This window comes from Poecilia formosa, unplaced genomic scaffold (assembly GCF_000485575.1).
Source record: "Poecilia formosa unplaced genomic scaffold, Poecilia_formosa-5.1.2 Scaffold700, whole genome shotgun sequence".
In the NCBI taxonomy this organism is placed as follows: domain Eukaryota; kingdom Metazoa; phylum Chordata; class Actinopteri; order Cyprinodontiformes; family Poeciliidae; genus Poecilia; species Poecilia formosa.
In genome coordinates this window covers 30,847-52,534 of record NW_006800639.1, presented here as the reverse complement: position 1 = coordinate 52,534, position 21,688 = coordinate 30,847, and the positions used below count along the sequence as shown (strand labels likewise).

The 21,688-nt window shown below is 40.4% G+C and overlaps 2 protein-coding genes across 3 annotated transcripts in view; both read right to left on the bottom strand.

Moving 5' to 3' along the window:
- LOC103130957 (contactin-associated protein-like 2) overlaps nt 1-21,688 on the bottom strand; it is a gene marked incomplete at its 5' end in the record, with an annotated part of 58,147 nt that overhangs the window by 5,870 nt on the left and 30,589 nt on the right. Inside the window, 6 exons of the mRNA XM_007542490.2 lie at nt 7,263-7,337; nt 7,417-7,647; nt 13,484-13,577; nt 15,537-15,670; nt 15,748-15,981; nt 16,089-16,325. Of these exons, the coding sequence (XP_007542552.1) occupies nt 7,263-7,337; nt 7,417-7,647; nt 13,484-13,577; nt 15,537-15,670; nt 15,748-15,981; nt 16,089-16,325 (1,005 nt within the window). The remainder of the gene's footprint in view (nt 1-7,262; nt 7,338-7,416; nt 7,648-13,483; nt 13,578-15,536; nt 15,671-15,747; nt 15,982-16,088; nt 16,326-21,688) is intronic.
- LOC107834634 (uncharacterized) overlaps nt 16,945-21,688 on the bottom strand; it is a 6,996-nt gene continuing 2,252 nt past the window's right edge. The window contains exons 1-2 of one of the 2 annotated variants that reach the window (XR_001660443.1): nt 18,042-20,739; nt 16,945-18,001 (exon numbers count right to left, since the gene is read on the bottom strand). Coding sequence is in view for 1 of the 2 variants with exons in the window: in XM_016666307.1 (XP_016521793.1) it covers nt 18,165-19,730 (1,566 nt within the window). In the remaining variant the exon portion in view is untranslated. Of the gene's footprint in view, nt 20,740-21,688 lie in introns of those variants that run through there. The other variant, XM_016666307.1, reaches the window with a different exon arrangement.

Sequence of the window (21,688 nt, the reverse complement as noted above, 5' to 3'; positions counted from 1 at the left end):
AATAAAGGATTTTTTTTACATATTTACCTATAATCAAGGGAGAAAATTGTGGTGGGAAAATTATTATAAGTTAACATTTGCTGATCATGTTATATTAAATGCTTGTGAATTCACACCAAAAGAACCTGTTTGGGCTAAACACACAATTTTGGAAGTTATTTTCCTGCAGCTGCATGGGAACCAGACCCTCCCATGTTTTGGATACCATATCCCTGGTATAAAACCCATGTGTTGACTCTGCCTGGGGGAGGCTTTTCATTCGGAACTTCTTCATTATTGACTGTCTTACAAGCTCTGTATATTGTGCATAATGTAAAAATAAAACTGACTGAGTGATTTCATCTAACAGTGCTTGGAAATATTTTTTTCCCACAACACTTCTCACTTCTCCTTGCACTCACACTTAAGCCCTTTTTGGACTGCAGGGTCCAGCCTGACCCAGCCAGGCTCCGTTCGACCAGGTCTATGGTCCTATAGCCCTGGTCGTTTTGCATTAAGCATGATTGTCAGGTAAACTGAATTCTTACTAAACCGATCTCACCAGCGACCGCAGAGCAGTTTCCTTCTTGGTTCTCCCGTCCGCTCTTTATGAATGCCCTCATGAGCAAGGAAGCTAAGGGAAACATTTACCTCAGCTTTACATTTAACAACAAAAAAAAAGTCTCATCTGAATGTCGTCTCTGAGCTGGACTCGCGGCCAGCTGAACTACCGCTGGGACAGGAGGGATTTCCCGGTTGGAACGACGCCAGATGGGGAAATCCCCTCGTTCACAGCCTAGCCGACTTCTGATCGGTTTAATTGGAGAAATGTTATTTACAATTACCACTAAAATCTTTGGCTGAATAATTGTAATCCCAGTGTAGGTTAAGAATAGATTATGACAGGAATTTATTGATGCAGCATATTGTGCTGTGAATCGGGGTGTGGGAGTGGGTTTTGTTTTCAGCCACCATCATTCGTTTACTAGAGGGTGTCAGGAGGCTGCAATACCTGGAGGGCATGCCAGCGGTTCCTGTTTACATGCACCTGTGGCCAATCTCATCACTGGAGGAGTATATGAGCAGGGGACTGCCAGCACCTCTTTGCCAGAGTGTTAGCCACAGGGCCGTGCAGAGACCACGGCCCTGTGGTCTCTACACCACAGGGCCGTGGGTTTTTTGGCCCACGTTTTTGGGCAGGTGCTCAAAAAAAAAAAAAAAAAAAAAAAAAGAGGCACATCTAACCACATTCTAGGACAGAATATTAACAAAGCCACACAGCTTTCAGAGTTTAATAAACAATGATAAATTACAAAATTGTGAAATATACGATCAAAGCTAAAGAAAATCTCTGTATAGAGCATACAACTAGGCATACGTAAGATATTTTATTAATAATTTCTTTCTGCAGATCTATTTTGTTATAGGAAAGTATTGCAATATTCAAACCCGCAAATTAGCAAGATATGTAAATCAGAGCTAGCGCACTAGACATATTTTGTCTTTACAGAATTACACTATTAAAATTAAAGCCGTAAAGCGACATTGGAGGCCCTCACAGTGAAGCGCGCCGAAGGCCTTTTGGCAACCGGGGGGGTTCCAGCACTGCCACTCTCTCGCCACCGCCGACGCTCTCGTGCTGCTGTCCGCCAGGCGACACACACCTACATCTTCCGCAGCGCTCCCTGACGATGCACAAGCGCAGTCGATCTGAATTGCAATTTTTAAGCTATTGGGCTCTTTAGAGGCTGACAAAGGTCAAGCCTCACAAGTTTACTGCCAATAGGATAATGCATGTATGATTTAGAGCAGAAAAAACAGAAAAAAAGACTGTTCTAACTGCTCCTTCCAACAGGTGACTTCCTGTTGGAAGGGGGCGGGGCTAAACTGATGTAACCAATTGACCATTTCAATGTGATAAGCTCTGGTCTGTGATGAAACAAATTACATTTGATGCAGCTGGGAGCTTATATGGGGAAGTTATTCCATCTTGATATTTCATGGAGAATGGCCAGATTTGAGGCTTAGCCACGCCCACATGCATTGACATAGAAAAATTCCTTTGATAACTTTTGACCCTCAATGCCTCAAGACTGTGCTGTCTGAGTTTGAAGCCTGGATCTTGAAAGCTCTAGGACGAGTTCGCTCAGATACAACATCAATAAAATAGACAAAAGTGCGACTTTGATCCAAAATGGCCGACTTTCTGTTGGGTTTGGACCATGGATCCAAGAGACTTTTTTGTAGGTCCTGACAAGATACACATGTACCAAATTTCAGAAATCTGGGAGAAAGGATGGGTTGGGGCTAATTAAAAAAAATTCTAGGGGGCGCTGTGAAGTAATTAGGCCACGCCTTCCAACTTTTGCACTGGATTCCTGTCAGGTGGTGGACAAAGATCGATCTCAGTGAGATTGGTGCAGCTCACTGCACATGTGGAATCTAGAGCCAAACGTATGGCAGCGGCGTGACCACCTGTGACTTCGCTGCGCCGTCACGGCCACGCCCTCCACTGAAAACTGTTGGCGCTTTAAAGCAAGTGAGACCAACTTATCAGTCATCTGACACAAGATCATCTTGATTTGGTCAAGAGAGCCAGAGTTGGATCTTTCCAAGTAAAAAAAGACACTTCCTGTTCTGAGGGGGTGAGGCTTATGTGAGGTAAGACTATAACAACATAGGATTATTAGGCATTCAACCAGGATCCCTCATGCCACGTTTGGTGCCAATTGACCTTTTTATGAGAAAGTTATAGCGTTTTGTTTGTTTCGGCAAACATATACGAAAAGTCCATTTTTTCGATAACCTTTACTTCATTCTGACCAAGAATGAAGCCGATTGGTCAAAAACTCAAGGAGGAGTTTGTTAAAGTTCGACGTGTAAAAGTGAAAGGCCAAAATTTGACCTTTGACCCAAAATGGCCGCCTTCCTGAGCATTTTAGAGGGTACCTCCAAGGGTGCGTTTACACTGCAGCCTGAAGTGACCCAATTCCGATTTTTTTTGACGTAATGCAACCTGTATCCGATCTTTTCATGGCAGTGTGAACAGCACAGGTTGGATTCTTTTTCGAATGTGATCCATATCCGATACGTATCCAATTCAAATGCGACCTAACGTTCAGGTCGCATTCATCCGAACTGAACGTTACTGATTCTCAACAAATCTCACTATTCTGCATCCTGATACGCGCAAGTGAGAAGAAAAACAACAACCATGACGGATTATATGAGGATTAAGTCGTTAATATGCTGCTCCGGCCGGATAACTTAGAACGCTGACGCTATTGCGCCCTCTACTGCGCATGCGGGACACTGTCAGGTTGTTTGCCCGTTTACACTGCAGAACGCATACAGGTTGCATTTACTGGCAGTGTGAATGGCCCTGGCAAAAAAAATCGGAATTGCCAAAAAATTGGAATTGAGTCACTTCAGACTGCAGTGTGAACGCACCCGAAGAGACTTTTTTTCTTGATTTGGGGGGGATCTACCTACATACCGATTTTCAGATCTCTATGACCTACGGTTTCCCCCAACTCACATTAGGGGGCGCTGTAGAGCAGTTTGGCCATGCCCACTTGCGATTCCACCGGAATCCGAACATTTTTGTTGGGACAATTTTGGGTCAAGTTTAGTGAGTTTTTGAATATATTAAAGGCCCCAAACAGCCCTGCGGAGTGGCGGAAAAATAAAAATAAGGATAAGAAATCCTGCGATTACAATAGGCCTTCGCCAGCGCTTCACTGCTTGGGCCTGATGATAAACAAGGGCACAATGCTACCTTTTAGTGTACTGTAATCTATAAAAGAAGGGCTGCCTGTTTGCTATACTTGCAGTGGAAATGAAGATGGTCCATTCAAGGAAAGCAGAGCTGCATCAAACTTTAATGTGGAACTGCAGAAAAAAAACAAAAGCAAAAACTGAATTGTTAATGCTTGTCACCATGAGAAAAGCCAACTGAGTTTTGCTTAAAAAAACTTTTTTTTAAATTAAAATCACACATTTATTTATTTATCATAATCATTGTCTTATGACGTGAAAAAATTATTCGCAAAACAAACTTATTTGCGCATGTCATAAATAATTTCTTGCTATTCTAAGTTTTTGTTTGTGACTCAAAGTTTTGCTTGTGATTCTCACATGACGTCATGGGCAGGGCCTAAAATCGCAACAAAAGATTTCTGATGTGTGCAAATAAAAGTTTATGTTTGGCAAATAACTTTTTAAGTTCACAAGACAAAAATTAGTTATTTAATTAAAAAAGTTTTTTAAACAAAACATTGTTTTAAAAAATAAATCATTACAATTACAAAAGTTTTGATCACAATCTTATTTTACTTAACTGAGTTTTTATTTTTCATTGAATAATTGGGGAAAAAAATTAACTTCATACTCTGCGAAGCAGACCCTAAACTTACTTAAAGTCTGGATTGAGTTTTTTCCCCTTCATTAATGACACACTTTTATTGCATACATTAAATTGATCATGGTAATTCAGGATGAGTTATTTTTAATTCTAAATGAATATCCTTGTTGGACTTTTATTTAAGTGCTATTCTCCTTTACCTAAAGCTAGAATAAATGCAATGTACATTATGCAGCAAAGGAAATTAGAAGATCAGACATATCATTATGGAAATGATATGTTTTGGACGGGCGATGTGCCCCGTATTGCATAAGCAATACTGAAGAATGACTGCTATCATTAACTACACAGGGAAGAAGCCTTTTAGTTATCTTGCTTTGCTAGCAAAGTCGTTAGCTAGCAGCTAGCTAATAGAACAACAACAGCCTAATGTCTGTATGATAAAAACACTGAATCGATAGATAAGAACAGTTTTTCCTCACCTGGCTGTCTCCTCCCGCTCAGTAGTTCTTCAGAGAAAGGCAGACGCAAAGGCCTGTCAGTGTCGTATTTCATTACTTCTCTGCTTAAACCGCTACTCCGTGCTGAAGCAGAAACGATACAACGTTCAATGTTTCCCGTTATCTGACAAGTAGCAAGTCTACTCCACTTTATTCACCAAAAACTTTTTTTTTTAAATTCACCAAAAACTGTTCTGTTTTCTGGAACGTTCGCTACTTTGAGATCCGCAGTTAGCCACCTTATCTCACTGTGCGGGAGGCAATTGTGTCATGCGTCACGGGCAAAAAATCCCGCTCCCGGATTTAGATTTACCTTCACCAAGTAAACATTTTCAGTTTATTTTTGGAAATTGCAAAATCCCATTTCCCGTGAACTCACCATCTCTCTCCTCTTTGTGTTCAGTTTCCAAAATCCTGGCAGCAGCCCCTCTCCAAGGCACTATTGCTTATCATTTCATTTTGCTTGAAAATAAATATTTATTATTGATTATTGCTTGCTTCTAGAAGGAAACAAACACACCCAGTACAACATTGTCATTCCATTGCAGGGGTGTGAAACTCCAATCCTCAAGGGCCGGTGTCCTGCCACTTTTAGATGTGAATCACACCTGAATAGAATCATTTGTCGTTAGTAAGGCGCTGGAGAACTTATCTACACAAGGAGGAGGTAATTAAGCCACATCATTCCAGTGTTTTGTATCTGTGACACATCTAAAATCTGCAGGACACCGGCCCATGAGGACTGGAGTTTGACACCTGTATTCTATTGGCAATTATGAGAGGTTGCCAGGCAACTGTGCCAAAAGGCACTTCTATGTTTCAGAAGTGAGCAGAGTCCAAGCAGAGACTAGGTGTGAGCATGAGGAGAAGTTTTGAGTACAAGCATTACAAGTTTTGAGAGGAAATACATTTGGTCCTGCTTTCAAAATGAAAATGTAAGCAAAAGTAACAAAAGACACGAAATCCTGTCTTCACACTGTAAATGTGTACTCTTGGATTATGGCACAAAAAAATCCACCAAGTGAGCAGAGAGTTTTGCAAGCGAAGATTTGCTCCGAGCAGAGACCAAAACCCTTTTTGCACTGCAGGGTCCAGCCTGGCCCAGCCCAGGCCGGCTCCATTCGACCCGGTCCTACTGGCGCTATAGGAACCATAGGACCACTCGTTTTGCTTTGAGCGGGATACAAGGTGGAGGGGGTGTGTGAGGTTTGCATAAATCGAATTCTTGCTAAGAATTCGATTGGAGGCGATCTCCCCAGTGACCGCAGAACAGTTTCCTTCTTGGGTCTCCCCTCCAGCTCCTTCTATTTGCGCTTTGTTTGTCAGCAAGGCAGTGAAGGGAAACATTTACCTCAGCTTTGCATTTAATGGAAAAAAAAAATCTCATCAGTGTGGTCTGTGAGCTGGACTCGCAGCCAGCTGAACTACTGCTGCAGCTAGCGGGATTTTTCCACTTCAGCAATGTCAAATGTGAAAATCCCCTCATTCAGAGCCTTGCCGATTTCTTATAGGTTCAATTGAAAAACTGTTATTTACATTTACGATTAATATCTTTGGCGGAAGAGGCGATTGTAATCCCAGTGTAGCACACAGTGGAGATTCATCACTCGGATCAACTTCAAAACCCTGAGATTATGATTATGTACAACTGATGCAGACCAGGAAGTTGAGGTATTCATTCTGCATAGTAGATTCATAGTAGCTGGAACACTGATCCACATATTTCATGATTTTGATACTTGCACTTGACAAAATCTTATATTTACTGCTTGTTTCATATTTGGTGTTTCTATGATGTAAAGCACTTTGAAACGCCTTATTGCTGAAAATGTGCTATACAAATAAACTTGACTTGACTCCTCAACTATCACCACATACAAATGAAGACCCATTTTGAAGGGCAGATTTGAAAGGAAAATTATCTGCTTTGATTCCTCATAGCAGAGAGGAATCAAATCTGCTTTGATTCCTCAAATCTTAGTTGCAGCTCACACCAGCAACTAAGCAGCTCACACCTTGCTTAGTTGACAAAGCATATTGTTTCAGTGAATTGACAACATAGATCATGTTTCTATGAAGAGAATGTATGCCTGCAAGAAAAACTAACATTGAACTTGAACAGATCTGGTATCTAGTGAATGCATCACTTAATGGGTATGGACCTGGATGAAAGGGAATAGGGGCAACACTGTTCTTTGGCAGAGTGGGCATGTGGGGCCTGCCCTGGCGGTGTGTGCCGCTCAGGGTGAGAATTGGACCTCACCCTGCGTAGCACACAGGGTGAGGTCAGGACACACAGGGAATGCTAGAGAGGGTCTAGCATTCTGCTGGCACTAACAGAATGCTAGACCCTCTCACTTAGCTGGCTGCCTCCATTGCCACTTCAGCTGTAAATACATTTGAAATAAAAAAATATTTACCTGCAATTACTGCAAAATTCTGATGAGCAGCATCACCTCCAATCTTTTCGTCTTTGAAGGGAAAAACTGCGCCACCTGCAGATAAAACAAATATGTTATCCATTTGAACTAGGACATGTTATTACATTCTCTGATTATCTGAGTGGGATTCTACCAGCTTCTATTTGCCATAGGTCACTAGCAAGGGGCATGGGGGTAATGGTCAGTGGTGAGGCTCCACAGTTGGACTGGACCAGGATTCCATGGATGCTGACTGGAGCAGTCATGCCTGAGCGAAGTGCAGCTTTCAGCGGTGCCACATTATTCAGCTGAACTCTGGATAAGCATCCAACAAAGCCTGGGCTGTTGTAGCGCTCTATTAGAATGGGGTCAATCTGTCCCGTTTCTACAACAAGAAAAGAGGCTCAGATCATCACAAAGTCAGACAAACTATGTATTAACAAGGAACTGTCCAAACTTCTGAAAGGTTCATTGTCATCTTCAAAGTGGATTGTGTTGATTATACTGACAACAAATTTGTGTTTAAATATAAAACTTACATATACTGTATATAAGAATGTATATTACAATACTATATTCCATAGTATTGTATTATTTTGTATTTACTCATTCATTGCTGCCATATTGGGGTGATGGAGAAAGGATTTTGCCCTGCAATTGGTGGGTTGCCGTGTCAATGTTTTAGTTGTAAATCCACACGTTTTTATACAAGTAGCAAGAGGTGAGGAACTGACAGACAAAATCTAACCAACTATGAAAAGCAGCACAGGGATCAATAACTAACAGAACACACAAATGTCTAAAAACCGAGGGTCTGCTAAAATAGAAAAAATAAACAGAATGGGAAATAATTGTAACTGCTTACTCTATGGTAGCAATGCAATAAAGGAAAAACTACCAGCCAGGAGAAGTCTCACTCAAACAGATATTTACTGATATGAACTACAGCCAACAACTTGGGCCTGGTCCCAATACTCCATGAAGTGTGTACTCAAAGTGAACAAGGGTTTGAGTGTGCAGGTTACAAGCGTGCACAATTTTGAGAATTGGGATAGTGCGCCTCTGTGCCACAGCTTCAACATCCAAAATGGTGGGACTGGCTATTGTTTAGCCCTTTGTGCTGCTAAAAAGTACAACAACAAAAAATTATTTTAAATGTACAGTACAGGTAATTTTGCTTAAAAGACTTGAGTGGAGATATTTGGCTATTCAAGTGTAATTCTTACGACTTGTTGAATACAGAGCAAACTTTGATGTATTTACACATGTGCAGTAGAGTGGAACAAAATGATTTTAATACTTGTGAAAACTTTTTTTTTTTTGCAACAGACACAGCTTCCTTGGTAAACACTGCCACATTTCCAACAGCAACTTTTTATTTTACAATTATTGTCAAAAGTATTAAATCTCAAAGGCAATTCTTTCTGCATTGCAGATATATCCAGCTGTTACTCAGAACTATTTCTGATTATGAATAGCTGTGACTTTATAGACAAAAAATGCAACAAAAAATTCATAAACACCGACATCAAATTTCTTCCCCTATACCCTGAGATGAACATTTATTCAAAAATCAAAATAACTGTAAAGAAAATAAGAACCAAATACATTTCTTTTTACATTTAAATTTAAAAATTCTTTATTAATACTAAAGGAAAATTAAATGTTGTAACTCATTAATTCAGTTTCTTCAAAGAGTTATTGTAGATAGTGATTGCTGTTTGCAGGAAAAATCTCCTGTACTGGTCTGTATTATAGCAAATCTGATGAAGCCTCTGACAGAAGACACCCTTTTCTCAAGATAGTCTCATGAAGAGGATGGTCAGGGTTGTCCATAACTTTCTTTATTTTATTAAGACTCCTTCTTTGCATCATCATCTCCTGAAGTGCTACAGTCGTCCCCAGAACAGAACCAGCCTTCTTTATCAGATTAAGCTTTTTTATGTTCCTGCTTTGTTTCTGCTGCCCCAACAGATGACAGCAGAAGAGAGGACATTCTCAACAACAGACTTAAGATCTGCAGCATCTTGTTTCAAACCTTGAAGGATCTTAGCTTCCTCAAAAAGTCCAGACTGCTCTGTCCCTTCTTATAGACGCTTCATTGTTGCATCTCCAGTCCAGTCTTTTGTCCAGATGAAAACTGAGGTATTTATATTCTTCAACCACTTCCACTTCTTCTCCCATGATGGAAATAGGGTTTTATCTAACTCCGTTTATCCTGAAATCAACAATCATCTCCTCTGTTTTGTTTACATTCAAGATTAGATGATAGTTCCCACACCATGACACAAAGCGGTCCACCAGCTCTCTGTACTCAACCTCTTGTCCATCTCTGATACACCCAGTAACTACACAGTCATCTGAGTATTTCTGTAGATGACAGACTTGTGCTCGAAATTGGAAGTGTAGAGTGAAAAGGAATGGTGAGAGTACAGTCCCCTGTGGTGCTCCTGTGTTGCTGACCACCTGGTTAGACACAAGTCCTTCACTCTCACAAACTGTGGTCTGTTTGTTAGGTAGCCATAGATTCAGGTGATTGTTGAGGCCTCCGCCTGTGTCTTCCGTAGTTTCTGGCAAAGCAAATAAGGCTGAATTGTGTTAAATGCACTGGAGAAATCAAAGAACATGATCCTCAGTGCTGTCTGCTTTGTCCAGATGACAGAGCTGATCTGCAGCTTCAGGCCTTCAGGACTCTGTGACTGACACCATCCAGACCTGTAGCCTGGTTTTGGTTCAGTCTCTCCAGCTGCCTCTTCACTTCTAGATGCAGAAAAGTGGGCGGTGGAGGCAAAGGGAGCAGCAGCATCTCCTGATTTAGTTGAAGACAAACTTGTGGAAGCAGAAGAGTCCATGACTGAGGTGGAAGACAGGACATCTGAGGTTTGACAGGAAAGCTGTGAGTCAGAGGAAGGTGGGATGTCTGTATGGCTGGAGACAGGAGAGGATGATGATGAACTTGTTCCTGAACTGCACCTGTTGAAGAATGTGTTCATCTCTATCCAGACTTCCATCTGTCTGATCCTCCTTTTGCTTGAACCCTTACCACACATCTCTCATATTGTTCCTCTTCAGTTTATTCTCCAGCTTCTTCCTGTATTTCTCTTTGCTGTCTCTAATCTTGACCTTGAGCTTCTTCTGTATACTCAATAACTCTCTGTCTCATTCCCTGAAGGCTCTTTGTTTCTAGTTTAACAGTTCCTTTAGGTCACTGGTGATCAATGGTTTATTATTCTGGAGGCATCTCACTGTTCTGTTCTGCTACACAGAGGTTTATACAGTCAGTTACACACTCAGTCATGAGACTGATGTCATCTCCACGTGGCTGGCAGAGAGTAGTCCAATCAGTTGCTTCAAAACAACCCTGGTAGGCTTCTTCTGCTTCCTGTGAACATTTTCTAACAGATCATCTCTTCACCAGCGATGTGTATTCAGAGCAGAGCAGATCATATTTTGATTCGATTTCCCCAAAGGAGACATTGTTTTCTCGGATGGAGCAGCTTAGAACAATAAGATCCAGAGGACCTATTGTTATTCTGCTTAGCAATCCAGAACAGGAACATTTAGTTTATATGCTTCACTCAACCAAGGATAGTTCCTCTGGATCTCAGGATTTCACTCAGCCCAGAGCAGAAATTAGAACAAACTTAGAATCCGGAGAAGCTCATCTAGAGAAACTACTCATTACCTTAGATCAACATTCAGGACCATCTGCTTTGTAGAATCAAACATGGAGAACCAAGATTTAGTTTTATGCCTAACTATTCTTACCAAACATAACGAACCAACATCTATTTTTATTAGATAGATTCCAGAGAAACCCCTATTAGTTTATAAATTGCTATTATTAGCAATCTAGAGTCTAGAGTCTAGAGCTACATATTGGTTGCCCATAATAAGAAAAGCAACACATTCTTCACAAAAGAAAAGCAAGAAAAAATATAAAAAGTTTACAAAAGGTAAAAGTCTAGAGTCTAGACTTTTACCTAATATAAAAAGTTTACAAAAATCCTCTCCATGTTCATCTGTTCATCCGGTTGCCATCTGGAAGGAGAGTCCGTAGCATCCGCTGCAGAACAGCCAGACTTAGAAATAGTTGTCTCCCACTGGCCATCAGATTGCTCAACAATCCCATCATGAAGACTGTCTGAGACTGTTTGAAAATAGTAATTATTATTTACATATTATTTAACTATAGGCACACTTGTGTTTTTGTGTGTGCTCTGGTGGCCAAGTGATGACATTTCATTGCCAATTTTACTTATGTTTCTTTGTGTAGTGACAATAAAATAAGTCTACGTCTAAGAGAGATGTAGGAGTCGGGGATATAACACTGCAGTCATGTCTCCATAAAACACATTATGCTGCATTCCTTATACTCTTACAGAATCCTTGTCAGGGCTTGAAGTTGGAAATGGTTTGAATTTCTTCTTTCTCTCTCCTCTTTGCTCCTGCTCTGCATCCCCAATGCCTCCTTCTAACTCCTCTGTGGTTTCTGGCTTCAGCTGTGGTATTATTTCAGTTTCTCTGATGTTAGTCAGCAACTCCCTCTTATAAACCACCTTGTTGCTATGGTTAATGCATCATTAACGCATCATAACAAAACAGCAAAAATATGGAAAATAAGTCCAACTACACTGTATCCAAATAAGAAGGAGCAGCTGTTCAAGTAGAAAGTTTGAAAAAGAGAAAAAAAAGACTCAATGAAAGTACAGAGCTACTCCAATGTGGTGCCACCTTGAGCGGCGCAATTCAAGACAAGATAAATTTTGTTTGACCTAGGATAGCATACAATAAAAATTAAAATAAATAAAGTAATAAGAATAAACATACAACAATAATAACAATCAGCAGCGATAGTTTTAAAGACACGTATTGCTCAGTACATTACTAAATATATATTCAACAATTAAAACGCACAGCTCTAGAGACTATGCATTAAAAAGTCTGATTGCTTTGGGCAGAAAGGACTTGCTGTAGCATTCTTTAGTACATCTGGGCTGCAGTAATCTTTGGCTATGTCTGCTCATAAGGCTGTCTGTTTCAGTCTTTTGAGTCAATTGAAGAATATATAACTTATATAATTATAAGTTTCTATAATTTTTCATAAAAATTATGAAATTAATTTCAAAATTATGTGTGAAGTTTATCCTTGTGATGACTTTCTGCAAAATAAATTCAATATAAATATCAAACACCTTAATTTTTTTTAAGTGAAATCATTTTATTTAAGGAAGTGCTTAAACATTGCAACATCACAAAAGCCCAATAGTTATACCAACATATTCATAGCGTATTTTAATATATTAAACTCCTCTTGCATTTGTAACATTTTCTGCTTTACTTTCTTCAGTTAGTTTCTGTGCCTAGTCTTTTTTCATTTCTTCCTTTTTTCTGCTCAGTTTTTCATATCAAGATAGATGTTGACCCTTTGCACATCACGCTCTCCAGACCTCCGCCCACTATGCCTTGACAGACATCAAAACAATCAGTGTGCTCCTTTAAAGCTAGTCTAAAATCAGACATCTTTAACCTAATAACGCTTCCATTTATATAAATCACTGATTTACATCAGTGACGATACAAATATTTATATCATCACTGATAGAAATCATTGATGACTATTTGTAAATCATCACTTATATCATCAGTGATTTATATCAGTGATGTAAATCACTGGTGTGAAATCAGGCAAAGTTCACAATTTGATCAACACGCAACGAGGGAGGTTTCTAATATATCAAGAAGGAAAGCTGCACAAATGATGGTTTTAACAGAACAAACCCACACAATCAGAACACTAAAAAATAGCCCACTATGGTTTGTTTTGGAGCAAGATGGTGACATCTGGATGACCTGAAAAAATAATTCTTAATATGTCAGAAACCAAAGCAGCATACACCTACACAAATGGAGCTCTAACCACTCAGTCCTACTGAAAATTTTCACATGGGTGGAGTGTCAGCTCACTCAGCGGGTGTAGGACAAAATAATCATTCTGAAATGCTCTACAACAACCTCTAAGGCACAAAATCAGATCCATAGTCCAGCAGATATTACTCTGGATTTCTAGTTCTTCAAGTATCAGACTAAAAATTAATTAACACAATTTGAAAACAAATGTTGCAGGAGCTTTGAGTTGTGGAACTTTACCAATATATAGGTCTTAAAATTATATCAATTATCCTCTAGAAAAACACTTATTCACAACCTCTCAAACTTACCATAAACCTTTCCAAGAAAGATACTTTTGACCAAGCTGAACTGTGTGTCAGAAGACTCAGGCAGGGTGTGTTTCGACACAGTGTAGTGGTCAAGCTAGTGAAAACAGAGAAAAGGAGAAGTTTATTTGATTTTTATACATCTTTTTAAAGGATTTTTTCGGCTCTAGTGGCCTTTATTTCACAATAGACTGATAGGAAATGGGTTGTAAGAGAGAGACAGACTCGAACCGCTGAGGACTTACGGGTTGGGTGCTCCATCACCTGCTTGACCACCATGCCTGATGTTTTATATTTCTGTACATAATGTAGATGTTTTCTTTGTTTTCTTTTGGGGGGAAGGCCAAAATATGACATCTTTTGGGAATTGGAACTATTTAAATAAATTGTATGAATAAAATAAAATTGTTAGATGTGCTTTTTCCAGCTGCATATCACTTATCAGTTTGGTTAGGATATTAAGCTTTGATGCATATAATAATAGGGTTAGGACTTTTGTTTTACAATTTTGGTCACTAATTCTAGTAGAAATAAGAACTTAATTTAAAGTGGTTGGTCTACTGGGATGTGCTGTGGTGACGCAGGGTTTAACCCTTGTGCGTGCGAGGACTGAGGCAAAAGTAGAGGACTATGGCAAATGATACAAGCTTTACGTGTGTGGGGTCGGTTGGACCCCATTTCCACATACAAGGGTTAAGCACAACCCACATATGGAGGCCTTAGTCCTTGACACGGCTGTTGCAGGTTCGATTCCTGGCCTGGTGGTCTTTGCTGCATGTCTTCCCCTTCTCTCATTACCCACTTTCCTGTCAATTCACTATCAAATAAAGGCCACTGTAGTCAATAAAAGCTTTGAAAAAATTGGTTGGTTTGAACAAAGCCCTTAAGGGAAAACTTAGATCAAACATTCTAGCTGATGGCCAAGATGCTTCTTATCCCAGAGCTACTTGTAGTCATACTCATAATCTAATTTAACCCTGTATATCTGACCATTATAAAACTTCATCTCCACAGTCGTATCCGGGTCATAACAATCCTTAGGCTTCATTCTCAACAGCTAGAACTGTGAGTTAATAAGCTCTGAAGCTTTGCACGAAGAATAAAACCTCTCTACTCTTGGTCTTTCTGGATCCATAAATGTGTCTGTATGAATCTATGTGATGTTGGTTTGTGTTGGCTGCGTGTATCAGACTATTTTACCAAAAAAGAATGAGCGCTAGTGTGCTAAAACTACCACCGATCATCATAGAGATGGACGATGTGTGTCTGAGTTTGCCTTGCATCTTTGCATTCCTCTAGTTACTATAAATCTGTGAACTCATTTGTGCAAACATACAGCGCTCTGGGACATGTTGATTGTCAGAGAAGTAAGTGTCATTCTTATAGGGAAAAAATGATTACTCTATCTTATGTGGTTCAAATTCTACAGGCAATTGAAAATAGGTGCAAATGGGAGTGCTGGCACTCCCATCGGAACTNAAGAAAGATACTTTTGACCAAGCTGAACTGTGTGTCAGAAGACTCAGGCAGGGTGTGTTTCGACACAGTGTAGTGGTCAAGCTAGTGAAAACAGAGAAAAGGAGAAGTTTATTTGATTTTTATACATCTTTTTAAAGGATTTTTTCAGCTCTAGTGGCCTTTATTTCACAATAGACTGATAGGAAATGGACGATGTGTGTCTGAGTTTGCCTTGCATCTTTGCGTTCCTCTAGTTACTATAAATCTGTGAACTCATTTGTGCAAACATACAGCGCTCTGGGACATGTTGATTGTCAGAAAAAGTAAGTGTCATTCTTATAGGGAAAAAATGATTACTCTATCTTATGTGGTTCAAATTCTACAGGCAATTGAAAATAGGTTCAAATTCTACAGGCAATTGAAAATAGGCACTCCCATTGGAACTAAAGGGTTAAAGGGATTACGTTTTGTTGAAGATTTGGTTATAAAGCACAAGTCAAGAATCCATCTTCAACCTACTAGAATTTCTGGCACACTTTCACTACGAATGATCAACTTTAGCCATGTTAAACACTACCAGCTGGATGAGTGCCCCAACCTGGAGTCGAATCTCCCTCAGATTCCTTGTTATGTTGACAGAGTGCGGCTGACCATTGGCCATGTTGCGATGGTCAATATCTATGGTGTAAGGTTCTACAAGTCCACCAAGACTGTACCGGACCTGGAGAGAGCCTACACACAAGTAGACACGTTTTATGTAAACAGACAAATTTTTTACTGGCAAATAAAAGGTGTGTTAACAAGCCCACCATTGTGTCGCAGCACCACTGCCATGTAGTCCTGGGTCCTTGAACTAATGTACACAAGAATGCTTGGAGCACTGTATGTACTGAAACTGAAGACCAGTTCCTCCTGGGTGAGGTTGGTTTCCCCTAAATAGGCAAGGTTTGAAAAGCTCCTTGGGTCGCCCAGCAACAATCCACCATGATCCAACAGAAAGTCATAGCGTACCATGGTTCCTGCCTCAAAATACCCTCCTACGTCTGACATGTACACACACCACGCACAAAAGAAGCAACCAAAAAAGGGGGAATTAAAAATACACCTTCATTAAATATAATCCAGTATATAAAAATGTGAAAGATTGTACCATCAGTGCAGAAGGGTCCATCATATGCACTGAGAGAGCAGTCACATGAGTATCCATTGTATTGCTCCACACACCTTCCGCCATTCCTGCAGTGCATTTTGTAGGTGCTACAATGGCCCTGACAGCCTGGCTTCACTCCTGGAGTAACCTTTGCCCTTTCTTCCAGATCAAAGAAGATCCCATTTATTTTCAGAGACCTCATGCAGCCCAGGAAGCCCCTTTGGCCACTCAAAGCACCTGATGACATCACAGATAAAACATATTAGTGTGACTTGGACAAAAGCTGCTGTTTCATACTGCTGACAAAACTCTATGTGTCTGAAGTGGCCCGGACTTTCAGTCATGTTGCCTGGGTGGTATACACAAAAAGTAATGGTTTCTATTATTATTATTATTATTATTATTATTATTATTATTATATTATTATTATTTTCTTTTGCTATTTTGATATTGAATTAATTGATATGGGTTTTTTATGTATATTTCCAGTTTCAAGATTTGGTTTCTATTGTAATTGACTTTATTGCAGTAGCAGAAAGCTACCAGTAGGAGGCAGTGTGCTCTCGTAATCGCTCCAGAATCTGTATAACTGACAACCGGCTTCAGAACAGATTCCAGGAGAATTTGAGAAGTACGATGCTGTGTCTGCCCTGTTACTTCAACCTGTTCTATCTGGTTCACAGGAAAAATCAGAGTCTGTTACACCGACACCAGCTCTGGTGCGTGTAACAGATTCTATTGACTGCTTGCTGTTTTCTTGAGCAATGGGGTAAGCCTGGGACATCTGTTTTGACCATTTTTGTGCATATCCCCTGGGTGTTACTGGATTAGTCTCTTTAAACAGCCCAAATAAGAGATAAACTGGCAGCCGTGGGTGGTGGCCGAACATCAAATAATAAGGTGAGAAACCAGTGGACTCATGTCTCGTACAATTGTATGCATGTACAATTTGTGAGAGATGGTCCTTCTAATGCTCCTTCAATCAGGGACAGTCTTTTGGTTTAATAGACGATAGTCGATGCACAGCTGCAGTGTCCCATCCTTTTTTCTCACACACACAACTGGAGCTAAATATGGGGATTTAGATTTTACTATCCACCCTTTTGGCAGGAGATCTTGGATGTACTCTGACTTATTTTAGCAGTGGTTTGGGTACACTGGTATACGCTCTCTGAACAGGAATATCATCTTTGACAGTGACTGACATTTGAAGACTTGGTATGCAACCAATGTCGCTTTCATTTTGAGCAAAGACTGTTGACTCTTCGTAGAGCATCTCTGTCACTTTCTCCTTCAGTTCCTCCTCCACATGGCTAAGGTCAACTGGTGGGGGTGCCACTGAGTGGAGTTTTCATCCGCAGTTGCAGTAGTCGTGCTGCTGATCTTCACAGTAGTTTCTGGCTGGTCCCCAGCATCATCAATAGGTGAGTACGTCTCTACCACTCTTGATTGACTGAATCCAACCTAAAGTAGTCTGTTGGGGCAGGACTATGTCATGTTTTTGTTGTTTCCAACAGGAACAAACAAAGTAGTTAGCTCTGAATTTCAAACAAACCCCCTCCAACATCCAACTCTTGTGGGGTTGCACCCTCTTCACCTGGCTCTAAAGGGACAAGGCAGTCAGAAGGGTCCATATTACATGGGACCCTGCATTTTATCCATGAAACTTGCCCTGCTGGAATGATGACATCATGTCGGCCAACCTTGAGGCACCCCTGTTGTATGCTGGGTTTAGTGGTGGATATGCAATTCACTATCCTCTTAGCTTTATCTTTTGAGATTGAGATGGCCCCACAGAATAACATTCTGAGTGTTGGAGTGTTGGCTTGTTTTGTTGTCCCAGGATCAGTTCATCCACTACATAGAAACCAAGTAGGGGTCTTTCAATGGGCAGACTGCTCACCAGAAAAGCTCTGTACCTCTGTACCTGTAGGGGTCAGCCAATCTGCTGACCCCTAATCATCAGATTGGGGTCTTCATTTCCAGGTAGATTTACAGTTATGGCAACCCATCCATCAAATGGAATCAGATCCCCATTGACAGCATATACTTGTAATTCACTTTCATCTTCATTGTTCAGTAGTCCAGAGGTTGAATGTCAATATTTGGCAAATGTTTGTTTTTCCAGGTGCAATCAATCATGCTGACTTGGGCCCCCGTGTCTAGTAATGCATTTACATCTAGTCCATTAAGGTAGCACTGGATCAGACCTTTTCTCTCAATCAGCCTTGCAACCTGTTCATTTTTCTTGATTACTGAGTCCTGTGACAAATTAGCACTATTTTCTTTTCTCTGAGATGGTCTCTTTGTCACTCCAGCTGTGGAGACAGGGGTATCTTGTAGACTTGATGTTGTCTTTGGTTGGGGCTGGACCCCGGTCACTGGTTGCCCCTTCTCCAGTGACCGGCTGTAGTTTTCCTGCTGCTGCAACCTTTTGAGGCAGCCAACAGCGCTGTGACCCTCCACACCACAAAAGAAACAATGGTTACAATTTGATGAGCCATTTTCAACACAGGTGGGACAGCTGTTTGCTCTCTGTCTCCTCACCTGACCTATTCTTCTTTGTGAACACTGGCAGGCTTGCTCAAACTGTTGTGCTCTTGCACCTTGTTTCAAAGAAGCCACCATTTGAGTGAGAGCATCAATTCTTGAGGTTAGCTGGTTGATGATGTCAGTGTCGACAACTGACTTGCTCCTCTGGTGTGCTGCTTGTTGTTCTAGTGGTGTGTCGGTGTCAAACTGTGCACTGCAGACAGTGGCGAGGTTCTGATGGGGTACAGGTCCTAATCTTTGTCGTCTCTCATTTTCCTCACTTGTTATCCTCATTACATGCCTTAGGATTTTCTCGTCTTTGACATCAGGTTCAGCCAAGAGGGATTTCAGCTCCCTTCGAATGTCATTGTGTTTATGCCCGAGCCCCTGATAAACAGTATGTAAGAATACATCTTGAACTGTTGCCTTGCTGTACTTAATACTGGCATCAGGGAGGTTAGAAGTGAACATTATTCGCTGTTTTAGTCCCATTACTCTGTAAAGAAACTGTTGTGGAGTCTCACTGTCAAGCTGTTTGGTGCAAATCAACTCTTGAAATAGTTCAGCGCTATTCTTCTTCCTCAGATGAGATTGTAGAAATCCTTTCAGCTCTGTAACTTTCATATCACCTTTGTTTATCAACATGTCTTTGAAGTTACCTGGTTTAATTATCTTGAGCATAGCCTGGACAATATCAGAATCAGCAAAGTTATTTTGAATCCCCTTGTCAATTTGTCTAGACATATTACTGTAGGATATGTCAGATGAGTCATCACCAATCTGGCCACCTTGAATCTTAAATTCTCTCCGGGGAAGAAATGAAAGTTCTCTGATGGGGACAAATTGTTCGTATTGCTGCTGGTGGTTGCCATTTGGCCCGCTTTCCACTTTAAGGTCTCGGGATGCCCCAACTCTGGTAGCTGCAAACTGAGGTGAAGCTGGGTTTGTAACCGAAGGGTCAACACACTGCATCAGCTTTTTGCCCAGGTCTGTGTAGCTTAACAGAATTGTTTGCAAATCATCATTTAGTATGGATGCTGTTGGATTTACTGCAGCTGCGTTAGTGTTGTCATATGTAGTGACAGCAATGTTTGTTTGAGCTGCAGACATTACTCAGACCTGAGTCCACTTAGTAGGTGGACTCAGGTCACTAACCACACCCTGTGTTGTGTTAGAGGATTTAGTAAGAGTTGTTATGTTATATGGTTCAACAATGGCATTAACATCAACATCAGAAACCTTCTCTGCCAACATTACTTTACGTACTTGGACCACTTTGTCAATAGTGGTCAACCAATAATTTAACCATCCCTTTGTCCTCTGCCTCATGGAGAGGTTTTACTGTACATGAATGCATTAATGTATTCCAGGCAGCCCTCAGGATCATCATCTCTAGCATAGACAGATCTTTGTCAGGCACAGGACCAACATGTTTGGCGATCTGAAAGAGTTCGCTTGCAGACAGGTTCGGAAGACTTTTCCTAATGTCTCACACCAGGCCTTTTCATCCAACATCCGACTAGTTGCTCTCTTCCCTTCTCACACTCAGTCTCAAAGGCCAACCACTGACCCCTGTCAACACAGTCTCTCCTTTTAGTACTCCAAATTGTAGTAGAAACTGCTCGCTCCTGGTCCCAGTCATCAATATTTGGATCAGCTCCTGACCAGTGGGTGGTGCCGATCCCGGACGAGCCCCCAAGAATCTGTTATACGCCCCAGGGCTGGTGTCGGTGTAACAGACGCTGATTTTTCTCTACTAACCTGTAAACAATATAGAACAGGTTAAAATAATGAGGTAGACACAACTTCCTACTTTTCAAATCTTCATGGAATCTCTTATTAGACATTGTGTCAATGTTATTTTTCTGGCATTCATTTGTCAACCTGCTTATTTCTGTAATGAACCGTTTCTTTTTATCCTTCCATAAAAAGGCACAACTTGTTTTACCCTTCTACACACTTCATCGCTATTGCTGAGACGCTTTACCAGGTTGAGAAAGAGTCACATGCCGTTAGACAAAAGGCCCATTTTACAGAGTTAGATCTATGATTCTGTTAGACACTAAGGCTCATTCCTCAGAGAAACAGAAACTTATCAGGCCACAGAGACATGGTGTGATTTCAGGGAGTGTTTTCAGTCCATATAATCAGCTAGCCTCCTTCTTCTCCTCAGACGCTGCACAGACTTTTTTTTAGAAACTCTTCTCAAATGTAATGGTAAAAGCGTCTCCTTTCAGTGCTGAAAGTGAATAAAATAAGTAAAGTCTGAATGCTTTTCTTGGCTGATTTTATGCTCCATGTGTCAATACAAATTAAGATTTATCGATCAGGATTTTCATTCTTAACACTATCCAGTATTTTACTGTACAATATACAATGGATTTGTATTTCTTTTCTTTCCTTCTGTACATAAACATTCTCATAGAAATACCTATGGCTAAACAGATCACAGGTAACGTATTCATAACTGATAACTAACATAAATTAAACAATATGTACATAAAACCTTAGCTAACTACAGTCATATGAAAAAGTTTGGGCACCCCTATTAATTTTAATCATTTTTATTTCTAAATATTTGGGTGTTTGCAACATCTATTTCAGTTTGATATATCTAATAACTGATGGACGCAGTAATATTTCAGTATTGAAATAAGGTTTATTGTACTAACAGAAAATGTGCAATATGCATCAAAACTAAATTTGACAGGTGCAAAAATTTGGGTACTCTTGTCATTTTATTGATTTGAATACTCCTAACTACTTTTCACTGACTTACTGATGCACAAAATTGGTTTGGTAACCTCATTAAGCTTTGAACTTCATAGCCAGGTGTATCCAATTATGAGAAAAGGTATTTAATGTGGCCAAATGCAAGATGTTCCCCTATTTGAATCTCCTCTGAAGAGTGGCATCATGGGCACCTCAAAACAGCTCTCAAATTATCTGAAAACAAAGATTGTTCAACATAGTTGTTTAGGGGAAGGATACAAAAAATTGTCTCAGAGATTTCAGCTGTCAGTTTCCACTGTGAGGAACACAGTAAGGAAATGGAAGACCACTGGGAC